Genomic DNA, 9849 nt, shown 5'->3' with positions numbered 1-9849 from the left:
TAGTTTTTCCATTCAAACTCTTCCTAGATTTTCATATACATATTTTTAGCGTCTCGAAATTAACTAGTCGAACAATCTTCGAACTCAGCTATTATATTTCAACGTGAGTTATTTCCAATGATGAACTCTTGACTGCTCTTATGAGCAGTCAGTTTCTTACAGCGAATTGATGCAGACAGTTCTCCAGCCTAGCTGAGACATGTTTATCTTTTGGTTTCCTTTGCCAGGCCCCTGTTACTGATCCATGCTTTGGATATCTTCTTCCAAGTATGGTGGATTCCTACGCATCTATTGCCACTCGTTGCACTGTTAACATCATGCTTTAGACCCCTCACAGGTAGTAGTAGTAGTAGTAGCAGCAGCAGCACGCTAGAGCTGAACCGCCTCTTCGATCTGCCACCTCTCGTGATGGGAAGGAGACAAAGTGCCTTCAATTCTCCTTTGGATGTTTCGATCCTCTTCTACTTACTCGTGTCCAATGAGACAAACTTGAAGAACTGGCAGGACACATTCCCTTCTGCCTCCGGCACGCGCTCTTAGCTTTCCATCTTATCCACATTCTCAAAATTCAACCATGCATGTACATACAACACAGCGTGGAAGCAGTAACCAGAAGCATTCATGGAGTCACAGCAAGCATGCAAGTACTGTTAATGAAGTGGCGTATAATTTATCACCAGGAAGTACATTTACCACGTCGTACGTAGCTCTAATTACGTAGATTTTGGCCCCCCACCCGCAAAGGAAACAACGGGTACGTACCACAGTTCATGAAGCTGGTTTTCTCCTGTGCAGTACATGGCGCAGGGGGCAGCTTCCTTATGCCTCATTATGGCCATCCAACTCTCCAACTGCCTCAGTTCATCCCTCTTCATCGAAATTATGAGTCGCCATAGTGGTTGCAGAGAATGATGGAGAGATCTCATCCGGCTTTTCCTTGCTTGCATGCCTAAGACTCTTGTGCCCCTCGGTATCCGCGTCTATATTTAGTTGCGTTCTTCCATTAGACCTGTACTAAAGCAGAGAACACAAGATGGCAAGGAGATTTAACAGTGTGGGGGAGCTGGTGACTTTGGCCCTCTTCTTCCTTCATTTCGTGGGCGGCGATGCACAATCGTCGGCGGCGCTCGTCCCCGCCTTAATAACATTTGGTGACTCCACGGTTGATGTGGGGAACAATGACTACCTCAAAACCGTCTTCAGGGCGGACTTCCCTCCATATGGAAGGGACTTCAAGAACCATGAGCCGACCGGGAGGTTCTGCAATGGGAAGCTGGCAACAGATCTCACTGGTACGCTCATACGTTCTGTGTCCATTGACGTACCTTGGAGCTTCTCGTCACATCAACTCTGTGTCCTGACCATTTCTTCTTCTTGTTGCAGCTGACACCCTGGGATTCACCACCTACCCACCTGCTTATCTTAGCCCACAAGCATCCGGGAAGAACCTGCTCATTGGAGCCAACTTTGCTTCCGCAGGATCTGGTCTCTACGATGAAACTTCTTACTTATCTGTAAGCCTGTGAAAACCTTCGAATGAGAGTGCCGATATTGCTCATGGAAATGAATGACTTCAGATCTCTCTGCCCATCTTCTTGATGTTTCATGCAGCATGCCATTCCACTAACTCAGCAGCTGGAGTACTACAAGGAGTACCAATCTAAGCTTGCTCACGTGGCTGGAAGCAGCCAGGCTAAAGCCATCATCTCCGACGCCCTCTACATAGTGAGCACCGGCGCCAGCGACTTCATCCAGAACTACTACATCAATCCTTTTCTCTTCAAGACCCAATCGCCCGACCAGTTCTCCTCGTTCCTCGTTGACATCTTCTCAAACTTTGTCAAGGTATCATCAGTAACATGCCACCTCAAAGATGCGTCTTCCTATCTGTAGTCGTCGTTCATGTCGTCCTCCTTGTCCGCAGAATTTGTATGGCTTAGGTGCTCGAAGGATCGGCGTGACATCATTGCCACCGCTGGGTTGCCTTCCTGTAACGATCACGCTCTTTGGACATGGCAGCAACCGATGCGTGACGAGACTCAACTCCGATGCGCAGAACTATAACAGGAAGCTAAATGCGGCGACGAACTCGTTAGCTAAGCACTTGCCCAACCTCAAGATCGCGGTCTTCGACATCTACAAGCCCCTGGATGACCTTGTCACCAAGCCTTCCGACTTCGGTACGTCGTGTTCTTTGGTTGAATCATGACCGTCCATGTCTCGGATCTCTGCATTAGTGCTGCTGTCATTGGAATTGTTAGGGTTCTTCGAAGCAAGGAGAGGATGCTGCGGGACCGGGACAGTGGAGACGACGTCGTTGCTGTGCAATCAGCACTCGATCGGGACGTGCCCTAACGCCACCGGGTATGTGTTCTGGGATAGCGTACACCCATCGGAGTCTGCAAACCAAGTGCTTGCAGACTCCCTCATCGTCGAGGGCATCAACCTCATTCTGTGAAGGCAGCAGCAGCAGCAGCAGCAAGAAACCCAACGGTTCATGTGTGTTATGTCTCAGTAAGCGGTGTTCGAGAGCAAAATAAACTGTTCTAGCGAGGGAAAAATAAAAAACAATTATAGTGACTATTACTGATCGAGTTGTAAGGTGTTTACTTAACTGTCGATAGGGATATGTTGCTTATAGATCAGTGGAGGTCGAATAAGCTTGTTGTTATTGTTCTTATTTGAGAAAACAGAGTTGACGCAGTACCAGTTCTTAACATTTGCACTTTCTTTGTTTCCACAAACAACTTCTTCCATGACTTCGAAAGGAATTCACCAGTTCATATGTGTTCTATCTCAGGATCAATTCTAGGGATGAAACAACTTTTGCAGTGACTTTGATGTGATGATTAATATACACTTTTTAGAGGAGCAGAGATGGCATAGCATACAACATGCGCTGCAATCATGAGTTACAGCTGGATCAAAATAGAGATTGTACAGTGCATCAATAGATTGAGTTGGTACAGAATAATTAAAGAAGTGAAGGGACCAGCTATGCTAGAAATGATCTCTTTCCGTCTCTGGTCCACTTGCAAGGACTATTTACTAGCTCTCATTTTGGCTATCTGAAAAGATACTGATAAGTTTATTGTACATTTTAATGTTACAGTAATATTCAGTTTAAACATGCTTGAACGGAGATGCATCCTTGATGAGAAGTAGCTTCTGCTCATCAAGTTGAGCTTTAAAAAGATGAGGATGCCTTCTTCCACTTTGATCTTTCAGTTTTGTATCAGTGTGTGTGCGCCATCAGTTATGTTTCGATGAAGGTTGCTAGTCTGCATTAGCCATCGATTCGGTGTCATCGCCAAAGGGAGCAACATGAGGGAAGTGATTGCTCCATGATCGGTCGTCATGAAATCATCCATTCCTTCCCCTGTTAAGATCTTGAAATACAAATGTCTTCCAAGAGCTGAATAACATGCAACTCGGCGTGTCCAAAATTTTCTACATCCTGAGAAGCCATGACAGAGAATTCCATCATCTTCGACTTGACCATCGTTTGCAGCAATAGAGGATTTCCTCTGCCTCGTTAATGGCAAGTTGAACTGCATATTCTGCTACGCTATCAATCCACATATCTCACTGAAAGCACAGTGTAGAACGTACATGAATTAGCAGTTGGACCGAGATAGATTTGTTGACATCAGATGCTTCTAAACGCTGCTAAAGGAGATCACACTGAGCATTCTAGAGGTGATTTGGTCAAATCACTGAAAGCACAAAGTATCAGTCTATGTTGACTCAGGTTCTTGCAAAAGTTCATGGCGCCAATACTTTTTGTCTTCTGCTAGCAACTCAATATCAGGTTCTTGGCAGGAAAACCAGTGTGATGAGTCTTTCAAGTCATCTGTTGCAAACTCCAAATCAGAATCTGATGAGGAAGGTGGATTTTTGCTGCTTCATTCTGATGTCTGGGTAGCCAAAAACTGGTACGTCTCTTGATCAAGGCCTTTGGGCAATTGGGTTCAAATGTTTGTATTCATGATCATGCCACGGGATAAACATTCAAACCATGCACTACTTAGTTCTTCTTCTGGAACAAACTACTCTTAGTGAAGTGCCATTACACATACAATGATACAATGGACCAATTGAGCACGAAGCAGAGGTCATGCCTAAGCAAATTGACAGACTGTAGAAACTAGAAGACTTATGAAATCCTCACAAATGAACTACATTCCATTCCTTTGTGTTAAGGATATGAATTAGTAATTTTTCTTCTTCGGTTCCGAGAGAATAGTCCTCGTTCATTCTGCATGAAATTCAAACAGACTCATGAGCTTTTACATTAGAAATTTAGCTCGTTACTCATGGCTAATTATATATTATCCCATCTAATTAGATCTCTTTAGTATTTCGGTCTCGATATTTTAAAAATTATATTAAAAATTATATAATTATAAAAATAAAATATTTAACCTCATTTATCCTAACGTCGTTAATTTTATCGATGAAAGATATAGCGGGTGCATGAATGATACCAAAACGATAGATAAAAAGATAATTTCAATGATGATGATGGGCTAATTACATATTATCCCTTGTAGTTATACCTCTTTAGCATACCAATCCTTAAATTTAAAAAAATTATATTGAAATCCCTATAGGTATGAAAGCGAAATATTTAATCTCATTTATTTTAACGTAGATGGTTTTACCGATAAAAGATATAGTACGTGATAGCACATGAATCATACGAAAATAATGGACAAAAAGGTAATTCAACAGTAATGACAAATGATGGCACCATAGTGGTTGTTATGATAATGGTCGATGATAATGACGTGATGGTCGACCTTGTCGATATCGATCTGAATATCGACTACGAGATGGTAAGTGAGGCATTTGCATCGCAAACGATGAGGAGAGAGGAGGTAAATGAGACAGAATCACATGATGTATCTTCCGTCGGTAAATTTGATACTATTATGATAAATGGGGTTAAATATTTTATTTTTATAACTATAAAATTTTTAATATATATTTTTTAAACATAGAGATCATGATACTAAATAGGTCTAACTATATGAGATAATATGTAATTAGTCCATCATCATTGTTGAAATTATCATTTTGTTTATTACTTTTTTGTTATTTATACATGTGCCTATATCTTCCGTCAGTAAAGTCAATCATATTAGGATAAATAAAATTAAATATTTTATTTTTTATCACTAGAAAGATTTCAATACAGATTTTTAAAATCTAGCACTAAAGAGGTTTAGCTAATTAGTTCCATTACTCAGTCTACATTACTGATTTTACATGATATCAATAAGTCTCGACAAGCAAGCAAGCAAACCAGCTCACATCGGACAAACCTTCTACTTATACTGATAGGTCGCTGATGGAAAGTGGGGAGGAATAGCACATTAAAAAAATGCCTTAAACATGTAACACATTTATTCAATGATTCACATGAATTATACATTGGAGAAGAGCTGAAAACTTCTTCCTTTCTCCCCTCAAAAGCCCTTCAAATCATGAAAACTTCCGTGTAACATGTGACAGCATGGAGTCTTCTCATTATCCTATGCAATAAAGGAAGCAACATAGGATGATGTGGCATGGAACAAAAGCTTTTGCAAGCACAAGAAAACATGAGCTAACACAAAACACAAGCTTTGCCATAAGACAAAGCAAAGCACTGAAGAAGTCAGTCTAAAGCTCCCACCTTTCTTCACCGAGAGGCCAAAATATAGTCCCCCAAAATGTACAGATATGCTATCTTCACTCAATTGTCTCACCTGATCGGCCACCTTTCTTGTGATTGGAGAGGACTGTGGCCGTGAAAGCGGGCCTCATTAGTCAAAGACCGGCAGGTGAGCGCTAAGAGTTGTTTAAATGGGTGCAAACAATACTGCTTAGCAGACCCTCCGGCGATCGCCAGTCCATTACGACTTCGGGTCTTCGTTCTCCACCTTCCTGTCGCCCTCGGCGGAAGCCAAAGAAACGCCAACGTCGCCTCGGAGGCTGAGAATCTCAAGAAGTACTGAGGTGTAGGATCGAAGTGTAGGAGATGACTCAAAAGGAGGAGTCGCCTTTCCCTCTCTCCTTCTCGTTTTGAGGGGAGCGGAAGCGGGTGCCTGTTCAAAGGTAGCGTCTTGGAGCGGAGAGATGAGCGCGGGGACAGATAATGCGGCGGCTGATGGCGGTCGTAGATGTGGTGAGCAGATGGAGTTGGTGGTGAGAGGAAAGAGGGACGTGAAGCCTATGTTCGTCAGGGTCGGCATCGCCATTGCTCTCTCCTTGGCCGGCTTCGTCGTGTCCCAGCTCCGGCCCCGCCCACGCCCTTCCCTTCGTCCGCCTTCTCGTCGGCCCTCGCCCTCAGGTTCTTTTCATCCATCTGCGGTTTTATCGAGATTTGAATTTTTTGTCAGTCTGACGTGAGAAATTGGTGAGCTATAAAAACCAGTGATAGAAAATTGTCTTGGACTACATCTGATGATGAATTTCCATTATCCTTTTTCCTTTCTTAAACAGCTGCTGCAGAGTCGAAATCAGGTGGGCAGGATAGCGGCGGTTGCCTCCAACAGGAAGTCGGCACCCTGAAAACTGTAAGTTTTGGGAAGCCTTTATGTTATTTATCGCCATGTTCATTAATTTGCTTTGTTTTAATTTAGCCTTTATGTTTATAAGGAAGAGGATTTGATGGACATTATCAATGGCACCGCCATCACTGCCACAGGCGAAGAAGCAGGCTTTCTCTTGCCTGGATTTGACGATCTTGTAATGCAAGAATTTGATGTGACAAGGAAGGACCTGGAAACCACCCCAATTACCACCATGCCTGAGAAACCTGTGATGCAAGAAAGGGCCATGATGGAGCAAGAGATTACAAATCTTAAGGAGTTGGTTTTGTCCCTACAGGAGAGGGAGAGGTGTCTTGAGCAACAGTTGTTGGATTACCATGGACTGAAAGGGCAAGAAGCTGTTGTGAGAGAACTTGTGAATCGATTGAAGATTAGTTCGATGGAGGCTAAGTTGTACATGTTAAAGATTGAGTCTTTGCAGGCTGACAACCAGAGGCTACAAGCTCAGCTGGAGGACTATGCGAAAGCAATTAGTGAGCTTGATGCTGCAAGGGAACATATTAAGCTTTTGGATGAGAAGTTGGAATCAGATAGGGACAAGGAAAAAGAGATAATGGTCTCCCTTCACCAGAGAATCAGTTCGTTACAGCAAAGGGAGCAGAAAAATGTGGAGAATGATGCAGAGGTCAAAAGCAAGTTGAAGAAGTTGGAGGAACTGGAACATGAGTCCATGGATCTCAGAACAATCAACTCAAGGTTGGCAGAGGAGAATTCAGACTTGGCGAGGAAGTTGAAATCCACACAAAATACTGCATCTGCAGTTCGTGAGGATGCAAAGGTCTGTCTCTGTTCTTCTTCCTTTTGAGTAGACTGCTACAAAACCATTGCTTATTTTGCTTCATCAAACCCGCTAATTGTTCATGTATTAACATACCGTAAAAACATATTCAAGTAACTGTTGTCAACTGCTGTAACTAGATGGTTTTGTATTCTTATATAATCCAAATTTGTCTCATGTTGCTTCTCCTATTGACCTGTTCAAACCCTTCATCTGTTGCCATTGTTTGAGCATCATGTTGGCATGCACTATGATGCTTCTGCTGCTAATTATTTACTTGAAGCACATGTTGATAGCATAAACCAATTGTAATTCACTGCAGGCAGAAGCATTGGAGGAAGCCAACCACTTCAGGAAGGCGAATGAAAAATTGATGGAGGAGATTGAACAGCTCCAAATTGATTGGTGCACTGATGTTGAGGAGCTAGTGTATCTTCGATGGGTAAATGCTTGCTTAAGGTACGAGCTGAAGAATCACCAGCTACCTTCAGAAGAAACACTTGCAAGAGATCTTAGCAAGAGTTTGAGTGTTAAATCCAAAAAGAAGGCCAAACAACTTATACTGGAATATGCCAATTTGGGTGCTGATGAAAAAAGTTCGAATTATTTTGAAGTCAACTCAAATTATTCTTCTTCTTCACAAGCATCTGCCGGAGAACCTGAAGATACATCAATTGACAACTCATCCTTGGTAAAACATGGTAGTTCAAATAAAGCAAAGTTTCTTAACAAACTTAAGAAGCTAGTGTTAGGAAAAGGCAAGCACAGCAAGAAAGTTTCAGCCGTAGATAAAACTACAAGCTCTGGAAGTTCCGAAAGAAGAGCATCTTTCTCGACCTGTTCTTTTGACGATGTCATTGGAATGGATTCATATGATAGCTCATCATCATGCATGATAGAGAAAGTGGCTGCAGTGAATTCATTGGCAGGAACAGAAGCACAAACAGTTGAAGGACAATGTAATAAAGATGTTTTCTCTCAAGATAACTCTAGGCTCTCTTTAGACATTCAAAGGTTGCAGGAGCTTTATCTGGAAGAAGAAATGGAGGAAAAAGGCCTGCTTTGTAGAAGGGATTGTGCAACATCTTGTGATTATATGAAAATATCCTTTTTAGAACATTCATTAATCAGTTGTGAAAGGAATCCTCTTGATCAAGAAAAAGCTTACATTCCTGAGAAAGTTGAGCTGAAAAAGTATGCAGATGCTTTGAGAAGCTCAAGAGGGATACCCAAATTAAATAGAAGATCAGCATCTTCTAGATATTGATGCCAGTATATTTCATCACGGAGTATTAGTTGTCCAAACACAGCTGAAGTATCTGGATCCCAGCAGAGTAGATGCTTGTGTTTTGCCAGTAAAATATTGAAATCATGAATACAAATGTTGTCAAATTTGTAGATTTCTTTCTACAATGAAATCTGAGACTCTTATATGCATACAATTGCATTTTTTACCTTTATTGCCAATGCAGTTGTTACTCATTTGGGCTTGTTGATTGATAATCTGTGGCTCTAAGATGGATTCAGTTCCGTCCTTCTACGGAATCAGACTAACTTTCGAGAATATGTATGTGATATTGAGACCAGTTAGATGAATGCTTTTTTTGGGCACTTTAGATACTCCTAGGTATCATTTCTGTAAAATTCTTAGATGCATTTTCTTCTTTCAGTTCCACAATCGTTGATCACAAATACAATTTATATGCATCAAATATCATTCAATTGCAGCAGAGATTTACTGGTTTGGAGGATTGTTTGGACAACTTGACTTGGCCTGGCTGCTGAGACAGTTATTTTTCTCATGTTTTCCTGTGAATTATGAAGGATATATCCAGGACAGAGAAGTAGTTTGAAACCAAATCAAGAGAGTTAATGATTAATACATAATAGTTTATGTATTTATGATAGTATAGTGATGAATGTCTTCCAAATTATTCTATTACTGTCATCTATTGCAGAAGAAACTTTAAATATCTAAAGAATGGTTCTTCTGTCCAGTGCCATATATTTTAGGATTTCCTAAGCTTTCTAGTTATTGAAAATGTAATTATATGCATCTTGCTTGTGGACTTTGAAACCCTTACAGTTGGGAAATAATGCTTGTAACTTCTGAGAGAAGTTACACAAGAAATTGGGATACTATGGTACTGTAATATGGCTGTACCATATGTTAGTATGCATTTTATTTATATTAATCATGATTATGTTAAGCGTTACACTGAATGGCTTCTTTGCTAATATCCCAATTCACCACTGTTGGTTTTTTCACTTTAGAACCAAGAGGCACTATGCTGCACCTTTTCATTGAGTTCTAGGTTGTTGTAAGTTGTAATTGGCAGTTTAACTGCCACCCCTTTTTTAAATGCTGAATGATACTTTAGCATCTGCTTCTAGTGAACTTATATTATATCTAGTAAATGGAAGAGATGGTTCTCTTTTAGCAAGTTCTCTTTCTTTAGCTTTTAGCTAGTT

The 9849-nt window shown here is 41.2% G+C and overlaps 2 protein-coding genes across 2 annotated transcripts; both read left to right on the top strand.

Moving 5' to 3' along the window:
* The first annotated feature begins 912 nt into the window (after positions 1-912).
* On the top strand, positions 913-2719 carry LOC135606000 (GDSL esterase/lipase APG-like). Its single transcript, XM_065096674.1, has 5 exons — positions 913-1292; positions 1384-1514; positions 1612-1845; positions 1925-2180; positions 2262-2719. Exons 1-5 carry the CDS (start codon positions 1034-1036, stop codon positions 2456-2458), a joined length of 1077 nt encoding a protein of 358 aa, XP_064952746.1. The 5' UTR covers positions 913-1033; the 3' UTR covers positions 2459-2719.
* Positions 2720-5628: 2909 nt separating this feature from the next.
* On the top strand, positions 5629-8993 carry LOC135605999 (protein CHUP1, chloroplastic-like). Its single transcript, XM_065096673.1, has 4 exons — positions 5629-6337; positions 6490-6563; positions 6646-7377; positions 7700-8993. Exons 1-4 carry the CDS (start codon positions 6124-6126, stop codon positions 8642-8644), a joined length of 1965 nt encoding a protein of 654 aa, XP_064952745.1. The 5' UTR covers positions 5629-6123; the 3' UTR covers positions 8645-8993.
* Positions 8994-9849: the final 856 nt, after the last annotated feature.

This window comes from Musa acuminata, chromosome BXJ2-2, assembly GCF_036884655.1.
Source record: "Musa acuminata AAA Group cultivar baxijiao chromosome BXJ2-2, Cavendish_Baxijiao_AAA, whole genome shotgun sequence".
Classification (NCBI taxonomy): Eukaryota; Viridiplantae; Streptophyta; class Magnoliopsida; order Zingiberales; family Musaceae; genus Musa; species Musa acuminata.
The sequence above is the reverse complement of the archived record's forward strand: the minus strand, read 5'-3'. Positions and strand labels throughout refer to the sequence as shown.